The 19,703-nt window shown below is 38.4% G+C and overlaps 1 protein-coding gene across 3 annotated transcripts in view; it reads right to left on the bottom strand.

Moving 5' to 3' along the window:
- BZW2 (basic leucine zipper and W2 domains 2) overlaps positions 1–19,703 on the bottom strand; it is a 56,521-nt gene that overhangs the window by 21,711 nt on the left and 15,107 nt on the right. For all 3 annotated transcript variants that reach the window (XM_053998423.1, XM_053998432.1, XM_053998440.1), the window contains exons 2-5: positions 14,379–14,443; positions 8,061–8,237; positions 6,866–6,969; positions 3,768–3,833 (exon numbers count right to left, since the gene is read on the bottom strand). In XM_053998423.1, coding sequence (XP_053854398.1) covers positions 3,768–3,833; positions 6,866–6,969; positions 8,061–8,237; positions 14,379–14,436 — 405 coding nt within the window. In that variant the 5' untranslated portion in view covers positions 14,437–14,443. The remainder of the gene's footprint in view (positions 1–3,767; positions 3,834–6,865; positions 6,970–8,060; positions 8,238–14,378; positions 14,444–19,703) is intronic.

Below are 19,703 nucleotides of genomic sequence, written 5' to 3'. Positions count from 1 at the left end.
GGCAAAGGAACTTCAGGGTCGCATTTAATGGAAAAGAGAACATTCTTACAGAATTTCAGTATAATCCTAGTGTAAACTGGAAGCCTGTGGATTTAAAACTTTCTTTATACAAGCTTTATCAATAATACTGTACTAAAATGAGATCTGCACAAGAAAAAAAAAAATCAGAATTAGACCTGTTTCCTGGAAGTACTGAGACTGTTAATAAAGAGGAAACAGCTTCAGATTTGTGTACCCCACTTAAATAATTTTTCTTTTGCTTCTAAATAACCAATAGATGAGGATTTTGATTAGAAAGTGGTCACACTGACCACTTTAACATAACAGACCAGGTCTAATATACTTCTGAGCTACAGCCTCCATTCTTTTATCAGTAATGTGAAGATCATGAACAGTTACACCCATTCATGTCAAATTCTGTTTTAAACAGAACCTTTATCTTCTACATATCCCTTGCTACTTAAAGTATTGTTGATGCTACTTGCCTAATTTTGTTTTACTAATATTTTTCAAAAGCAGCTCAAACCTAAACTTATCCTTTTCTACTGCTTAAGAATACAACTCTATACTTTCCAGCAGTTGTGAAACATAGTTTAAGGGGGAGACTGAGTGATAGGAAAACCCAAATCTTTCATAAATCCATTTTAAAAACCATGAAACTGAACTTAAATTTCAGTTCAAAATTGTTACTTCAGATTTTTATTGCTGATTAATTTAAGCACTCTCCTTTCTGCATCGCAATTAAAAACCTCAGTAGGGAAGTCACAAAATGTCCAAGACACTTCAGAATAGTTCCCAACCACCCACAGAACATTCTCCAAGCTAACGCTTCCCTGCTGTTAGCCAAGCACAGACATTACTGCTTTCGTTAGATACAAACTGGTTCCAGGCATAAAAAGGGCAGCTCTGGCTCATTATTTTGTATTTCTGCGATATCTATAAGAACTCTCATTATATAAGCAGAAATTCAGATACCTAATAAGCACAAGACCAGGCCTCATGTGATGTTCCATGTTGTTTTTGTCATTAAAGAAAAAGTCTTAAGTACAATTTCTGGGCACAGAAGATGCGCACAAATAAACACATTCATGGAACATTAAAAAGCATACAAGAAAAACAAGTGCTTCTGATCACCTCTTGTGATCCAGAAATCTTAAATGCTGAAAATTAAGGAACTTTACCCACACAGGGAGCATGGTGTCTTTTTATGTCTTCATTATCTGAACCGGTCTGTTGCTGACAGTTTGTCTCATCTGCAGACAGCTGAATTGTCAGCAATGGAGAAGGCAGCTAATATAGCAACAGATATCTGCTGACTGATTCTTGCCTTTCATTCAGCTGACTCTGCTCACTCCCTATTCAATCACAGAATGTTATTCTCCTCTTATTTCCTAATTCCTAGCTTAATTTACAGTTCTTTCATTAGGAAAATAGGAACACAAATAGTGGACGTCACAACATCTTCCAGCACTTCAGACATTCTCTTATGACTCAGTAATATTTACCACTGTTAAGACAAAAAAAAAATTATCTGTACTTTATCCCAATTCTAATATTAAAAAGTTTATATAGAAAATTACCTAAGCATGCAAACATATTAGATAGACAGATAATAACTGCATTCTTCATCCAAGGAAATACATATGTAGAGAAAGAAGAACACAAGTTTGGAACTTAAAATTTTACTGAAATTATTGCAAAATGTCATGGGCCTATGCCAGTACATTGGGCCATGTTCATACTAACTTAAAGTGCCTACATCAAAACACAGCAAGTGAGCAATGCATCTAAACATCATCTGTTGAAATTGCTTGCACAAACTAACTTAGATGTAAAACTTTAGATATATGGTTTGCTTATGCCATTAGAAAAATGAGTAACTGGCAATTCTGAGGAGAGAGAGGTAAGAAATAAAACAACTGAAAGCTAGAAGCAGACAAAGAGGGGAAAGATGGTAGAAAATAATGTCCTAATGAGAAAGTTGTGATCCAGAAAACATAAAGCAAATACTTGTGCAAATACTGCTATCTAAGATAAGCTCTCTTGAAAGAAAAGTCCCACTGACAGCATCTGCTTCTTTGGCGTGAAACTGCTGGTATTGCCTTGGTTTTTTTTGGCATGCCTTTTTCTATGAGAAGAGCTGATTTTCCCCCAAGTGCTCTATCTGCCTGATGAGTCTACCAGAAACATCACTTTCATTGCTGGGACAATGACCCGCAAAAAAACACGTCATTGAGTCACTCTCTTACATATCTAATCACTGACTGACTGCAGCCATCTTTGGTCTAGCAGAAACACCTTCTGGAAATACAAATGTATCTATCTTCTGGACCTCCATGGGCAGCTACTCCTGTACAAATTACACCATGCAGGGATTAAAGGATTAAGTGGTTAAAAATCCTGCAGCCTCATACATGAGAAAACAGCCATTTTGTGAATTCACACAAGCAAGGGGAGGGAAAAGGTAAGCAAAATGCATCTACAAGTAGTCCTCAAAAGTCTTAAGGGCAATGGCAGTGGAGGTGCCATAGTCTCATTTTGTCACTAAGAGTGCAAAGTGAACTTTTGAAAGTTTAAGAGGATGCAAAGCCTAGCAAGTTACAGAAATGAGCGGAGGCAGCTTGAATTGACATGGCATTTGCTTAATATGCTGAGCACTCTCTGAAACTTGAATGCTGTGAGTCAGCGCTTCTCATGTCAGTGATTACAGTAATTAACAGCAGGAACATTAGATTTATGTGGGGATAGAGGTAAATTTAGGTCTTTAGAATGATGTACTGAGTAATCAGCATCAGTTGATAGGCATGCTGGCCACAAGTGTAAAAATAATTTCCTGTATGAGCAAGAATGTATAAATCAAAGCCAAATTAATTCAGGTACAAGAAGTGCTGGTGAGGTACCAAGCTCCAAATGTGCCCTCATTTGACCCTTGCAGCAACCTTTCTAATGTTTAAATAATATGGAAAAACATTTTTATGTTTAACAAACATGATACTTTAGTCATGGGACAGGTTTTGCCACTACCAGCATGTTAAGTTACAGGACAGTACAGTGTTTATTACTTATTCAGACCATTAGAAAAAGATATTTACATCAGTTACTAGGAGATCAAAATAGACAAAATAAATCTGTATGCTGTTTTTCAAACATTTTTACTCTGGCTTTTCTTGTCTCCTTAGAATTCAGTATCACAAAACAAAACAGTATCCACAAATAGCCACAGGCTATTTGTCTACAGTAGTCTAACAGGCAAATCCTGAGCACTCTGCCACTGGTGAGGACTTTATTTTACATATCCACATATCTGTGGCCCCAAATACAAAAAACCTTGTGGTTAGGATTCATTCCACAGTCCAGGAGAGGTTTAATACTCTTACACCAAGAGACATTCTCCATAGCAGATTTGCATTTATTTTTTTGAAAAAACCAGAGAGATGTTCTATTTGCAGGCCAGTAATACCACTTCTCATTAAGAAGAATACCCCAAAGTGTATCAAAATTTTGCACAAAAAAGTCTGGAATAAGAAAGTGAGTTTGGTCAGAGCAACCAAAGGATTCATTAATTCAGAAATACGCTACATCAAGTGTTTCCTGCAGTATTCCCACAGAGCTGAATTTGCAGAGTAAAGCTGCCTCCTGTAGATTCCATCCTCTTTTCCAGAAGAGCTAAATAAAACACCTAGCAGCATCACATTTGTACATATACAATTATATTAGAAATATAGTAAAAATATTATCATTCCAGTAAAGACTGCCATCAACATTACCTTTTTTATTTCATCTTCAAATGCTTTCTCCAGATATTTGTATCTCCTGATAAGCTTATTGAAGACCTAAAGATAAACACAGATAACTAAGTGTAATAATTACAGCCATCTTTCTTTACAAAAAAAAAAGTAAAGGGAAATAAGCAGCTTTCAGAATGATATTTCTCTAGTGTTGTCTGTCACATGGAGAGCAGGAAACATCCTTCTCTCAATTTTGTGATTCTTGCTTGAATGAAAGAATTTATTGCAGTTTGAATATTTTCATATTTTTCAATTTTTTTTCCCTTCTCTGCTTTTCACCCTATCCACAGATAAAAGCAAGGGAGAGGAGAAGAAACAGGGTAACTGCACCCTTCCCCCAATAATGTAGCCCTGGGGAAGCTCTCAGCTGTAGGCTGATGGAGTAAGGATGTTGGGCATCTTCAATAGATGCAATATCTTGGCAACTCAACTACATAAATGTTTACAACAAAACACACTACTGTCAGAGAAAGAGGAAGAACATTTGCCAAAGCTTCTAAAACAATTATATTATTGGAACCACTTGTTCTCTAGTTTTGATCATTTGTTTCCCATCATGCGACCACAGATTATGAAACCAGAAGCAGCACAGGTGCAGAGTTCATTCAAGGTGAAGAAGGAAGAGATAAGAAATTAGATAAACAAATCATCTCTCACACTGCTGTACGAAGGCACAAAGCATATGACTCACTGTCACAGGTAAAAAGGTTTATGTGGGGAACAAATGACATTATTGCCACACTGGATGAGGGAGGAAGAAAATTCGGTTTAGAAAGCTTCAATTCACTTTGCATAATATAAAATACATCCAAACATGCTAACTGGTAGTATTTTGGCTCAGAAAAAGTGGAAAATCAAATGTGGCCACGCTGAGAAGTAGAGACACACAGAATCCTAACAAAATAAGATAGCAGATGAAAATGTAAGATTCTCGTTAATATTCCCAAACAAAATTCTGCATATTTTTAAAGTCTCTGTAAATGACAGAAGCATGACTTCATATGCAAATAATCTGCTAAAATATCAATACTAATTTCAGTCTTTTGACTTGAAGACTTTTCACTTTTAATTGTTCCCATAACTAAATCCACAAAAAAAACAGCCATACTACTTGTGAGACAGAGTAAGAAATTACCTTCTAGGCATCTTCTAGATGCCTTTTTTCCTAAAAAAGATCTAAGTACTATTTTAGACTAACTTCATATTTTCATAATACAGTAAGAGCTCTATTTTTCATTATGCACAAAAAAATGGCATGGCCAATAAAAGGACATCTCTTCAGGCAATAATTACAAAATGTTGAATTATTTTTGTGGCTTTTGGTTTGAAGTGTAGAGAATCCATTGAAAATTCCACTCCTTCAAATCCTGAAGCAAAGCCTTCCTTTCCATTTTTCAATATGAAATCTTTTACTTCAAATTTCTCCTTGGAGGACTGGCACTGACAATTTTTGTTCAAAAGATCATTAAAATATTAAAACTCAAGAAGACAGAATCAATGCCTTTAATGATAACAGAGATTTTCCTGAAGCCAAACACCCTGTTTTCAAGAGATGATAAAGCTGACACATAAGAAATATTGACTTCCTTTCCAAAAATAAGTAATTTAAGTTATTTAGATTTTTAAAGGTGCTTTCTGCTATTAAGGAAACATTTTTTACCAATGTCGACTTTTATCCCAGCACTCTTTAAATCAGCTATGCACCTTTCCAGGAACTTATCACTCTAAACACCTTAGCAGGGACAGCAGCTTTTATGCTTTTAGTTGCTGTCTCCAGCACTCCAAAAATACCCAGCAATTTAAAAAGATAAATACATACTTAATTAACAATAGAGTTTTGACATATGGGAGTTGCAAGGGTACTGCATTTTTATACAATCCTACTGGTATCCAGAAGTGCATGGTGGCTTTGAACTTTCCATATAATTCTTAATGTAATTTCTCATATAATTACTACCTTCCATTAAGGAGTTATGCAAAGTTAGTTTCTTTTCAAGAATGTTTTAGGGTTCACTGGCTTTTTGTATTAATTTCACATTGGCCTATTTATGCATGCCTTATTCCTGCAGGAAGAAATGATACATCACATATGTAGGAGAAATGAAAGCTATTGGAATATATGCTCAACTCCTAACTAGTTATGCAACTAAAGGTTGGAGGCGTGAGCTTTATATTTTTTGTCATTCATGTACTTCATAGAATTGTTTAGGTTGGAAAAAACCTTTAAGACCATGGAGTCCAACTCTTAACCTAGCAGTGCCAAGTGCCACTAAACCATGGCCCTAGGCTACCGTGTCTGCAGATCTCTTAAATATCTCCAAGACTGGCGACTCCACCATTTCCCTAGGCAGTCTACAACAATATTTGACAATTCTTTCAGTGAATAAATTTTTCCTAATATCCATCTAAACCTCACCTGGCACAACTTGAGGCCATCTCCTCTACAGCCTCCTTTCAGGGAATTGTAGAGAGTGATAAGGTTTCCCCTGAGCCTCCTTTCCTCCAGGCTAAACACCCCCAGCTGCTCTTCACAGGGCTGTGCTCCAGACCTTCCCCAGCTCTACTGCCCTTCTCTGGACACTCTCCAGCACCTCAATGTCTTTCTTGTAGTGAGGGCCCCAAAACTGAACACAGGAGTTGAGGTGTGGCCTCACCAGTGCTGAGTACAGGGAGATGTACACTGCCCTGCCCTAGTCCTGCTGGCCACACCACTGCTTATAAAAGTTGAATTTCTCATACAGTGCATGTGTTTCTTAAATATGGTCATATAAATATTTCAGTCTGCACACAGGTCAACAAAATTAGTAAGGGTGGTTTCTAGAAAGAGACTCAACCAATGGTGGACTATGATAAGCAAGACTGCTTTTTGTAAAGAAAGCATTGCCAACTGTGATCAGATTATCTTAGACATCCTATTTTCTTACCTAAATTGTGTATGTTAGGGCAGATTAATGATTAACAGGATTTTCAATTGGTCTGTAGCTAGCCTAGTGCAGCCTAAACAGTCTGCAGATGTTCCACTATAATCCCTTTTGACACATAAATGGAAAACAGTAATCAGCTCTGCCTTTACTGACCTGAGCATAATTTCGGATGGCATCATGATCTTCATCTGCAAAAAATACACAGTGGTTGGTCATCTTGGTCTTGTCATTGTCATCTATGCGTGTGCCCCCAGGAGCTGTAAGACAGGAGAAAAAAAAAAGGCAAGGAATTATTTCTTACTTTAAAGAATGTAAGATTTAATAAGTCTAGTAAGTCTTACATTAATATCACTGAGGCAAAAGGCCATAGTAACAACTGGGGAGGGGGAGAAACAGAGACAGACCTAACTTTGCTAAGATGTGATGGCACCTGACAGAAGGAACACCTGGCTGGGATGCTGCACTGTAGATTGTACAGTCCTCACAGGACTGAATGATTCAGCTCACCCTAAGGAATCTCAGCTGGTCTTGAGAGCACTGAGAGTGATCAAACAACTATGGTTTGGAGCACAACCCTTACATATTATTTTAATTCTTACTTTAAACACCATAATAATGTAAATCCTTCCCAAAGAGAAAAGTATTAGCACTGTGTTAGTAATCTGAGTACTTGGAACATCCTGCTAACCCCTCTAATGCTTACCAAGCTCATGTAAACATTCAAAACACTGGCTTATTTTGTTGAGAGTTTTTTCCCTAGGTATTTTCACTAGCTACTGTTTCCTGCATTACCTCAAATCTTACAAAAACATCTTTTCTTCTTACATACCAAAGAGCAGGAAGCAGGAGTCAAAGCAATGTGACCAGTAAAAGGAGATAACTTACTCAAAATAAAGAGGAAAGTGAAAAGCATGTTTTTGCCAGAAGCTGCCACTGATACCTGGTAGAAAAGTCCCATGAACATCCACAAAGCACACATCATTATCCTTCACTTCTCTGAGCTACCTTTTGTTGCAACATCTACAAAGCAAGATTTGCAGCAGCTCTTAACCTGGAGTGCACCTTTTTATGCAAATAAATCCTTCTGTTTCCCCTAGTTAGCATCTCTCATTCTCTTTGCTGTTGCAATTATATGCTGGTTTAGCTCAGACTGAAGGCTTCTCAGAGCAGTATCCAGAAAGTACTGAGGTGTTACTGTATGACAAACAACAAACAGTGCTATGATATGAGATGCAAGCAGTGAAATTGTGATACAAGCTATAATTTCCACTGTAGGGGAAGACAGCATCTTAAAAGAAACAAGCAAGGTTGATCATCAGAATTCTCTGTCAGATATTCTGCAGGTTACCTAACATGCTGCCAGCTACCAAAATATCAAAGAGTGTGTCAGCATAGCGGCGATAATCAAGCCGTGAGCCTGCTGCATCCAGAAACTTGGCTATAGCCTCCAGGTCATTCCCAGCTTCATTGAGGCCTTGGACAATTGTATCCCTGAAGACTGTGGGTTCAAATTTCTCCTTTTCATCTGAAACAGAGGGAAAGAAGGAGAAGGAGAGAGAGTGTGTCAGTTTTACAACTTGTTAACATCCTGTATCAGTCAGCGATTGAAAGGACCATGGCACCTAAAATACTCTTCTTGTTCTGGTCAACACACCAGAAGTTTGTTTGACTTGTATAATTTCTGGAAATTCTGCAGTGTTTACCCTTGCTTCCCCTCTCCTCGTCATCTCCCAACACCAATACACACAAACATATGGAATAAATAAATTGAGGAAAACCAACTATTGTTTTCAAACTTCCTACTCTTCTCTTGCTCTGAGAGCAGAATAAAGGGAATGCCAAACTATGAGTACATAATCTCACTGTATGAACATTTCACTTTTCATCTCTTGCTATTTTTCTTTTAATAATTATGGTCACATAACTAAAATGTTTTCAAAGAGTCTTCAGGAAAAATAGAGATTGAGTTATTAATAAAACTAGTTTTTGAATAAATATTTAAGGCAACACAATGTAACCAAGAATTTATCTTTTATATTCACAGACCTAAGCATCACTAGGAACACAGCACTTACATTGCATTTTCCACAGCTGTCCCTTGTTGAATTCAATTACGGTACAGCCTGACCCCCAATGTCACTGTGTCAATGTCATTAGTCACAACAGAAACAACTACAACCTCCAGTTAACTTACGTAGGTTTTAGCCATACCTCCTGCTGCCTTTTTGCCCACACAGTTGAAGCTTCTTAAGAAAACTAGCCCTGCTTTTATAAAAGGTTACAAATGAAATGACTGTTACTGTTAAAATAACTTTGAACTTCAGAAACAAAACTACAAGCTGTTCTGTGCACTCATACCCAGGGTTGTTATCACCTGCTGACACAAACACTGATACAAGTTCTTGAAAAACTGGAAAATATCCAGAGGATCAATCCAGAGATTTTTACTTACTAAGATAATTGAGGATTGGTTAAATTTCTGTCCAAACATGTGCTAATGCAGTCTGAAACATGCCAGCTGCAACTCTTGCAGACTTTTTGTGAGAAGTTCTGGAATTTACGCATCCTCTGGCTGCATGAGTAGCTTCTGTTCCCTGCTACTCTGGCTGCATGAGTAGCTTCTGTTCCCAGCTTTTCATCCCAGGCCTTAAACAAGAGACCTTGCTTTTTAACAGCCTCTCTTCCCTAATCTCTTCCTTCCTGCCACGTACTTTCATGGCAATTGAATAACTACTTTACAGACAATTTCTACTTTTGATACCTTTTCTATTTCTCATACAGAAAAGTCCTCTCTTCTCAGCTGCATGTACCTGGGGAGCACTCATTCTAGCACCTTCAGTATCTCACTTGCACATTCTCCTCCACTTCCAAAGCAGCCCCTTCTTCCATAGCAATTGTACCTGGAAGGCATAAAGCAATCCCTTCCACTCAGTGTCCCAGGTCACTGGGAAGCTCAGGGGATTAGTTCATTTGTCCTTTCAAGGAGCCTGGCAGCAGTCAGCTGCAGTTCAAGGGATGTCTCTCAAGCTCTAAGCACTGAAAAACTGTAGCATTTCTGGCTTTTTTTTTTCCAGAAATCCCTTGCTACGTGAGGCTTTTTGTGACTTAATGAGTCTACTACCCATCTCCACATGGACTGCTTCCCCATCCCCCAAATCTGACCTCCTCAGACCAAAACTGAGACAACTCCATGGACACCCACACATATGTTCAAGCAACCATCTGCTCCCAACTCTGGCTCACCCTGAAGTGATGCACACAAACATAAGGCAACCTAGATTCTCCCCCACTACGCTCTCACCACCCAATATACTACTCAGTAATGTCCCTTCTCTGGACTGCAAATGATTTCTTCCCAGGCTTTTACTTCACACCAGACCTTGGGAGATTTTCAGACTCTCAGCCATGTTCTCTTGACTTCGGCTGTGATGAAAACCTGGAGTCTGTGTTTTGAGGAACCACCTCTCCTATCTGCAGGGCACGGCCATCAGGGACAAACCAGGAGGTTGAGAGGGCAATTGAAGTAGGTGCCTTTGCTCCAGGGAAATGCCCACAGAGAAGCATACTACTGGAATCCCATCCAAGCCACCAGACCTGTTACCAAAAAACTCAGTTGCAGCTCTCCTCCGACTTGAAGTACAAAAACCAACCCAAAACAAAGAACAAAGCAGCCAACCAAACAAGAAACAAACCAGTCTTTTACTGAAATAAGTACTTCAGTATGTGTACTTCAGGCAATTTTACTTGTGCCCAAGAAACAGTTCCACTCATAACCAAGCATCTGAGTGTAATTATTCTCTTTTGGATTGCCAAGTAAGTATGTATTATTTGAAGACTAAAAAAAATTTAAAAATGCTTGATGACACATCAACCAACAAGAAGACAGACTTTTATTTTAAGAGATGAAAAAAAATCCTGTTTTACTTTTTCAAGTGTATTTTACCTAAAAATTCAAGATGTTCTCATCTAAATTAGAAGGTATTATATGCTTGGTATCATGGGTACACAGTGCTCAGTACAAACACAAATACCATGATTAATATTTCTTAGCTATTTCAAATAGATTCTTCCCCTGCCCCAGAAGTCTTCCTCTCATCTGTAGTACCCCATTATTGTCTTGTCTATCACAATCTAAAAATTTACATAGGAACAGGAGGTGAATACATTGCATGAAAAACTATTTATAATTTTATTGAAACATTTTCCTGCCAAGCTAATGTACTGAAGAGGAATATGCTGATGTATTACAAGAGGGTGAGTAAGAAGCCATCACCAACGAGAGATGACAGTCTGTTGAGCTGTCAAGTGCACAATTACTAAACAAGCACAGCTCCAATCATGGGCTAGCAGAGGCAGGTGTAGCTTGCAGATGTGATGCACACAATATCCACTGCAGCAGTGCTATACACAGCTTTTCATTTTCAGCATGTTCCTAGATCCTTATTTCCTATCTTTTGCTTCTAAGAAAATCACAAAGTATGTTCATAGTCCTGTCCTTGATTAATTTTATCACTTCAACAGAAGGCCCACAGCTGTAATTCTGTGGAAGAAAAAAGGTAACATTAAGTAAGAAGAGGGGCCAAACAAGGTAACATAAAGGTTACCTTTTTATTAGATAATTTTCTCATCTCCATAAATATAGCTCCATAAACAGAAGTACTGGCCAGACACCAACTACTGCTGACCCTCATTGAAAAAGGAATATTCAACAGGTACAGAGATTATACCAAGAACTGACCAAACTATTTTATTTGCCGAGATTGATAGGAACTGTGAGATGCCTCCTTCCCTTGGAAGGTTTTTCCCTTAACAGCATCATTTTTCTTCCTTCAAATCTTTTTAAAGTGATTTGAATGTCTGCCACTATATAAGCTGCATGTAAGGCTTATTTCTTTCATTTGGTTAATCAATATAACTAGAAAGAGATTTACAAGCTCCTCCTCCATGGTTCTCTCTCAAAGATATTTTACACACTAAGCATACTTTCAAACTTTAGATTGAAAAACATTGTATTATTCTTTTTTTGCTCTCTGACAGCTCAGAAGTTGTTCACAACATGAGATTAGTTGCAGCTAGCTGACCAGTGGTAAGAATTCACATGTGCAATTAGTTTTATTAGATGCCTGACTGCAGTGTCACACCTTGCTGAGATGGCAGTGCTGCAGCGATCTGCAGAAGGGAAAAAGGAGTATCATGGGACACAAATGGGTAAAAACAAGCAGCTCACTGTCCCCAACAAGTGCGTGTTTCAGACCCTCTATCTGCCTGCCTGTTACACACCACAGTACAGTCTCCAAAAACCATAATGTCATGGTCAAACCACAGCTACTGCACTCTGTCCTACATGGGTGACATTTCGGGACTCCCTCATATACTGAAACAGCATAAAAAAAAAACGTAATAGCATCCTTTAGTCTTATGTCAAAGACGTAACAACCTATGGCACTGCTGTGATACAAAAGTACATGGAAACCTAAGGGAATAAACATACTTGGAAGTAATTTCTCTTCTCAAACACTCTGCCTCTAGAAAGAACCAAGTATCTACAAATTTCTAAGCAGGCTATTAAAATATTAAGGTAACCAGGATGACACCACTTTTGAAGAAGAGATCTTATGCTTTGAGTACAAAAAGTGTTTGCATGTTAAAATTTCTATATTAAAGCCACTTAGTATCCACAATTCCATTTAAGTAACCTCTCTCAAAAGAAAAATCCCAATGAATCTTTCAGACCACCCATGTCTTTTCTTTCTTCCATGTAATCAGCGAGTTACCTAGGGCTACTTCCAATCACTGTAAACAGAAATCCAAGGGATAGGCAGAGAATTACAAATCAAATATCTTTATTTATTTTAATTATTGCTAATTAAATAGGAGTCAAAGACCAAATCTGTGTTAGGACAGATTATGCCAAACTTAGTGGAAAAGTCTCTAAGGTGAAAGTCTCTATGAGAGAGAGAATATTTTCTAAGACAAGTTTATCAAGTAACATATTTACCACAACTGACTGACTAGACTGAAAAATACATGGGATCAATCCAGCAGTGTGCAGGTCTGAGTGCTTTTACTGCTGATCTGACAGATTTCGTTAGGGACTGCTAATTCCACTCCTCTGGCTACACCTATATGGTTGTGAGTTAATGCAGTGTATACCTCCCACTGCTCTCGACCAAGCTGATAGAAAGTTAATCCCACTAATTACTGGAGCACCATGATACTTAATTACAAACAATACTGGTTTCTTTTTTAATTATTTATCCTTACAAACGTTGTATGTACACCATAGAAAAGACATTTTGCATTTAAGAGACTGTACTAGTGAAATAAATTGAAGAAGTGCTAGGTGCAAGGGAGGAAAGATGAGAGAAAGCTGGCACTGCTTTTTAACATGACTGAAACCAAACTATTTTGCAATTCCTACCTAAGCTTCATGATCATCCTAGATCTCTAGGCACTCATCATTCAGCTCTTCAGACTTGTGATAGAATTTGAAATTTTCTGAGAAAGGTTACCAGCTCTTGTTTCTCTCATCCCCACTAAGAAAACCCTCATATTTACATTTTCTGTCACAAGACATTTAGATAAGCTTTTAAGACATGTTAGCTTTTGATCAAAAACAGGAAAGTCAAGATGGAAAAAGTCTGTTTCATGACAGATAGGAACCCCACCCATGGCTGCTGCAATAATTGACTATTATACCAACAAAAAATGCGATCCTTCTTTTCACATACTTAGGGTTTTGGTTTTTTGGCGGGAGAGCAGGAAGGGAATAAAATAATATTAATTACATGTATTTTGTACCTCTGCCTCAGACTGTGAGGCATTCATCCCAGCCACCTAAACTGTAACAAATGAATTCTGAGTATGGTATGAGACAGCATGTTAGGATAACACCTGCTGTGCCAGAATAGTGGTGGTGGTCAGTAAAAGCAGCATCACTCAGCTTTCTTTAAAAATTGATGCTGTACTGTACTTAATGAAACAAAGCGTTTTTCATATTTACAGAAAATCAGTATCACAATGAGTAAATTGGGACTCACGTGATTGTTTCATTTTAACAATTAAAAAAAAACCTGCACTAACACAGGAGAAATAAGTATTTGTGAAAGAGGAAATTCCTGACCTCCTTCTGACCTGAAATCAGCGCCAGTGAGATAATCTGACCATCTCATGGAGAAGGAAGGTGAGAAAATTCCTTTTTAGACATGAAAGGTTCACTTACAGACATGGCATTGATTTGAGTCAAAGAAGTAAAAATTAAAATCAAACCAAAAAAGCCCAGGTAATTTTCTTTACACAACCTTGAAATAAAAGCTCGTATTTTGCTTTCTTAGTTGAAAAGGACATTTTGAGAAACACACAAACCAAACATCTAACAAGTTGTCTTTATCATATGTAAATATACCATAAATTCATTTAGCATCTAATCTTTAACTGAAGCCTCCACATGACTTCATAGCTAATAAACTCAAATTTTAAATAAAGTCCTAGGATATACAGTGAAAATAATAGAATTCATAGAGCTTCATTAAAAGTAACATCTTCATTCTTGACATGGCTGAAAAAAAGGGGAGAAAAATCCTTTAGCTGAACTTTCAACCATTCCATCTGCTCTGTTTCTAGTCATTTTAACAAAGAATAAAGCAAAAAACGTAATGCAACCTACCCCTCTTTCTAGTTTTGAACCGCTGGCCTGTTAGCACCGGCTTCTGATTCTTATTCATAAAATTTCTGGAGAAAGAAAAAAAAAAGGGAAAAATATTTATTTTCTAGCATTTACAGCAACAGTTTAATCTAAAGGCAAAATAAAAACTCAGTATAGCAAAATCCCAACATATGAAAGGTAAAGAAAGTTCTTAATACATATTCCAAGAGTAATTCACATTATCTTTAAGATGAAGAGCACTACAATCCAAAGACAACTTCAATGAGATGTGTTTCTCTTAAAACCTGGCTGTTGGCATCTCTCTAATAAACCAAGAAGATTCAAAACTGACCAGGAAGGTGATGGAGTCACTGCCCTTACTCCTGGGGCAGGGGTACAGCATCACTGCCCATGCAGCTCATGGGGACACTGGGGGTACAGAAGCCACTAAAGCAGAGGACTGGGAACCATCCTGGTGAGGCTTAGCATGGCACAGGTCTCACCCTTTGGCACAATCACCAGGCAGACAGATGCCCAGGGTTGTGCACTGTCCACCTCAAGACAAGATTTTGTGGTCTAACCATAAAGACAGCGCTTTAACCATCAAATTCTAATCAAACATTTCTTACAAGCATCACTGTATCTTAGCAACTTTCTGATCTGAAAAGCATGTGGGTGTTGTAAAAATAATAGAAGATAAACAAATCCCTCACCCCATCAACTCTGAGCACAAATACAGAGTTAAGGACACATGGCACATCATACAACAGAAAAAATACTGGGCTTGTATTATTTCCGACCTTTACAGCAAATCTTAACACATAATGTCAAAAAAATTGGGAAGTGATAACATATTAATGCCATTTTATCTAAAGAAAACAAAACTATTTTTAAGCTTTGGATATAATCAGTTTCATCGCACAAAATGCAGTTTACGCAAAGAGCAGCTAAACCAAGAGCTGCATGCAAACAGCAGCAGTTAAAAGGAAGCTTTGCAGCACTAGGAATCACCACAGGTCATCACCCTGTCCTGCCCACAGCACACAGCCACCTACTCCACACCCTGCAGGCCATTAGATCACTGTTACACATGAGTTGCTTGTCCAAAATTAAGCCTTCTCATGCAAGACTTTGAGTGTGTTCTTCTAATAACTATAGTTTTACAGAAATCTGTATTATTTGTATTTCTTCATTGTGGACTCTGTAGGTCCAGTTTAGAAGTACACAGATTTACCAACATGCTTCCTACCACAAATGAAAAGAAACTCAAGCTCCATGGCTGAGAAAGAAGCCACCAATCACACGTTACTATCCAAGTAGCATTTTCTCTGCCCCTCAAAGTTCATTTAACTCCCTTAACAATGCTCCAGCTATATACAATGTATTTCCATTTACCAGACTTCTAATGGCAGCATCCCTAGCTGGTGACTTTTGCAGCATTTCAAATGTTTTACTTGGCAAATCACTTCCTTCTAGTCTAGGTTTACCACTTATCCACAGTCAAAAATTCTGCACGCAGGCACATGAACTGGAAATAGCCAGTACAGTTCAGAATCAAGACTAGGTTTGCTTCCTGTAAGTCACAAAACCACAAATACACAACAAGCAATTCAACTGAGATTCATACTCATCACTGAGATTTACAGCTGCAGTTCTAACAGACCAAGGAGTATTTCAAAACAACTGCAACACTTAACAGCCTTCTGGAAAAACATTCTGCTCATCTGCAAAGAGTTATACATGACAAACCAGGATATCATGGGATCTTTCAAAGTGCTGTAGGATCCAGGAGTGCCTTCACAGCAGAGCTCAAAAGGCTCTTTCCCCAGATGAGACAGCTCGGTGTTAGAGGAACAGGAGGTGCTTTATAAGTTAATTAGGCAGACAATCTAGCAGTCTACAAGGATAAGAAACAGCCCAGCCTCTAGCCAGGGACTGGCTAGATTTGACATATTTATCTGTTTTGTCTTTCTGACCTTCAGTTATTTGTAAAGAGAATTATCAATAACATTCACCTAGTTATTTTTGACTTGTTCTTATGTTTGGCCTGGACACCTTACACCTTATTCTAAAAACATTCATTTCAAGAGATGGCAAGAGGAGCCCAAGAGGTTTGCAAAGAAACTGTCAAGCAAGCCACACAGCAGGTAAGAACTGTAAGAATCCACTTTTCACAGCTCTTCCAGAGCACAAACATGCTGTCAGGCTGGGGTCACAGTGCCCACTTCCTTAAGGAACACACAAAAGCCTTGAACCCAGCATACTGGTACAGCTTCACTGTTTCTATAAAAGACAGAAATGCATACACTAAATTTCTAACACCAGACTTCTTTCCTTGGATGCAGTGTATTTTTAAGCTGCAAAAACACTTGCATGTACCTGAAGCTTGACTGTGGATTTTAACTGTTGCCTGTGAACATAAAATATGTCCTTTAAAACAGCTGGGGAAAAGATTTTAAAAAACAAACAGTTAAAGCAGGACTACCAACTTGTGGCAGATTTAATGACTAGAGGTTCAGAGCAACAGAAGAGACTCTTGAATAGCTAATTACTAGGAACACAGGATATGCCTTCTTCTATATTTAGCTTTAAATGTACTGTGCTTTAATCTGCTCGAGTGAGGGTCTGGCTTTATAAGGCACTGCCTCAAGCAATGGCTCAGGATCTTTCATTAAGAAACAGCATCTTGAGACTGAGCAAAACCAACCCAGTGATCTATACAACAATCAAGAATGACATCAGCTCCTGAAAATGAGATTTTAAAGTGCTGTTGCTACCACAACAGATGCCTGCGTAATAGTTTAAAATTTACGAAAGTGAATGCAATGCAAAAACTTCTTTTTTAAGAAACCAACAACAGCACAAAAGTGGTAGCTGAAGGCTGTAAATTCAAGGTGGCAGCATATAAACTTGCACGGCACATTCGATTGCATCAGAAAGTGCAGCCTGCCTCCATGGTGTCAGATAGCTGTAAAACCTTAAGACCTTGAACTCTTACATATATTCTCCACTTTGAAAGGTACAGCACCTGGGTGGCTCAAAGCCAATGGCCAGTTCTGAAATGGCAGCTAGAGAAGTCATGATGGTTTCAGTGGCACTAGGATCTTAAGGACATGTATGGGTAGGAAGGGAATAGCCTCCAAAAGAAAACCCAAACCACCAGCCAAACTTGTACCTTGTAGCCCAACATCCTCCACGATTCACATGAATTGTCAGCAGGAAAGTAAGCAAGAGATATGGAAATGACAGCTCACTCCTTTCACAGACTCCACTCTTCAGCAGAAGATGGGAGAGGCTCAGCAATAGAAGCTTTACTCTCAATTTACTGCTCAGTACTCAAGCAGATGTCAGAGCAGTACAGGACATGGCACTACGCTCCACAATGGGTTCATTTTATATACAAACCACAAAATGTCTAAGCTTGCTAATTACTAACTTGCAGCAACAAAATTCATCAGAAAGAAAAAAAGTATGACTTTAAAGTTTACCAAATTCCACTCCCACTCTTATTAACAAGCTTGTATAAAAAAGATTCGTACTTTAAAAATTCATAAATTGGTGAGTTGGCAAGTCTCCTGAGACTCCTTGAAGTCCAGGAGATAAGCTTTCTATACAGTTGCTCCTCATTTTTATGCTAATGACCCTAGACAGTTAAAATAAAACTGAGGGACATATACAGCTGTAGATATGCAGACATATATTATATAGCAGTTACTCTAATCCAGCGATCCTTCTCACACAATTAATAAAAATTGTAACAGTTTTAATTAATAAATCCAGCATTAATTAATAAAATTAATTTTAAAAACCTGCAACAGATGAAGTAAAAGTTTTTTCACCACTTCAGCAAGTATGAATTTGCTTAAGATAGAAAAATGCAGTCTTTTATCCACACCACAGGGAAATTCTTATGATGATTAACTCCAAAATTATTTAAAACCTTGGTACGGATGAAGTTTCCACCATTTGTTCTTGGAAAGATTTTTGCTCAAATTGAAAAAAAAAATATTGAAAACATCTATTCAAAGCAACACTATTTTTCTAAGCATCATTTTGCACTTCTTTGGACCAAAATACCAGAATCATCTGAGATTCTTCAAACATTAACATGCTCAGATGAATCTGGGAACAGTTGCTTCACAGCAGCAAAACTTCACTGCCCTAGTTACAGAGAAGGGAATCAATTCCAGACAACATAAGAAAAAGAACATTTTAATAAAAACTACCAGGATTTTATGGCTCTTTGTGTGCAGGGCACAAAATACAGCCCCCAGGGCAGGCAGTGACCCTCTGGGCAGCTCACTGGATTGGGGGGGGGTTGGGGAGGGGGGTCAAGCAGCACAGCTCCACAGGATGCTGCTGCTGCTGTGGGGACTGGCGCCGATGGCATTTGACTGACAGGGCGATGAAGAGAGCTGCCAGAACACCACCAACACAGCACCACCAGCTTTCACAGGAACAGATGCTTGGCAGGAGTTATTTCCATCTTCTTCCCTTGCTGAGATATCATGTAAGACAGGGGCACTCATCACAAAGGCAAATAAAATAGAAGCATAGATGGGTACAGCTGCTATGAAGGAAACATCCCAACCCACATATCAAAGCCAATCTTTTCTTTCCCACCAAAGAATATCCAGGACACTAAAAAGTCATACTGGGTCTTTTTTATCCAGCAATGTTATTGGGTGTTTTCATTCTCTCACAGTTACAGTTCCAGGCTTGGGATAAAGAGAGTTTTCCACCCCTTTCAGCAGCAAGCCAAGAAGTTACATTAAATGCAAATTACTGAACTTGAGCAGCATAGCAGAAAAGCTGCCCTTGCACTTTTGCCAGAGGAAACATGTCAGCATGCAGCCAGCAGCTGTCTCTGCTCTCTGAAAAGCAACAGACAGCTAGATCATGAGCTAACAAAATCTGTAGGTGGAAAACTTATAAATCATTACCAGTAGAGAGGAACAGAGTAATGTAAGGGGACAAGAAGACAGAGCAGATGCAATGCAGACACAGGTTCTCAACAAATCCTCATCAGGCTTCCCACTTTGCATTGGGACACTGAGCCTTTTGTGCCTAAAACATTGGGATGCTTTTAAGAAGTGACTAATAAGCTGGAGGTCTGTAAATTCAACCACAGCACAAATCACCAGGAAGTGCAGCACCAGCAACAAGGTTTATCTTGCAGACTTGCCACAGAGGCACCAGCACAGCTGCCATGTTTATGAAACCTTTAACCCAAAGCTGCTGCTCATCAGGAACAATAAAGCCAGAGCCAGGCTCTTGCCACATTAAAATCCCTTCCCTGATTTTATAGCCTCAACAGCAACATGCAGGGACAAAACAGTAACATAA

This window comes from Vidua macroura, chromosome 1 (assembly GCF_024509145.1).
Source record: "Vidua macroura isolate BioBank_ID:100142 chromosome 1, ASM2450914v1, whole genome shotgun sequence".
Lineage (NCBI taxonomy): Eukaryota > Metazoa > Chordata > Aves > Passeriformes > Viduidae > Vidua > Vidua macroura.
Note: the sequence above shows the minus strand (reverse complement) of the source record. Positions and strands in the feature narration are given on the sequence as shown.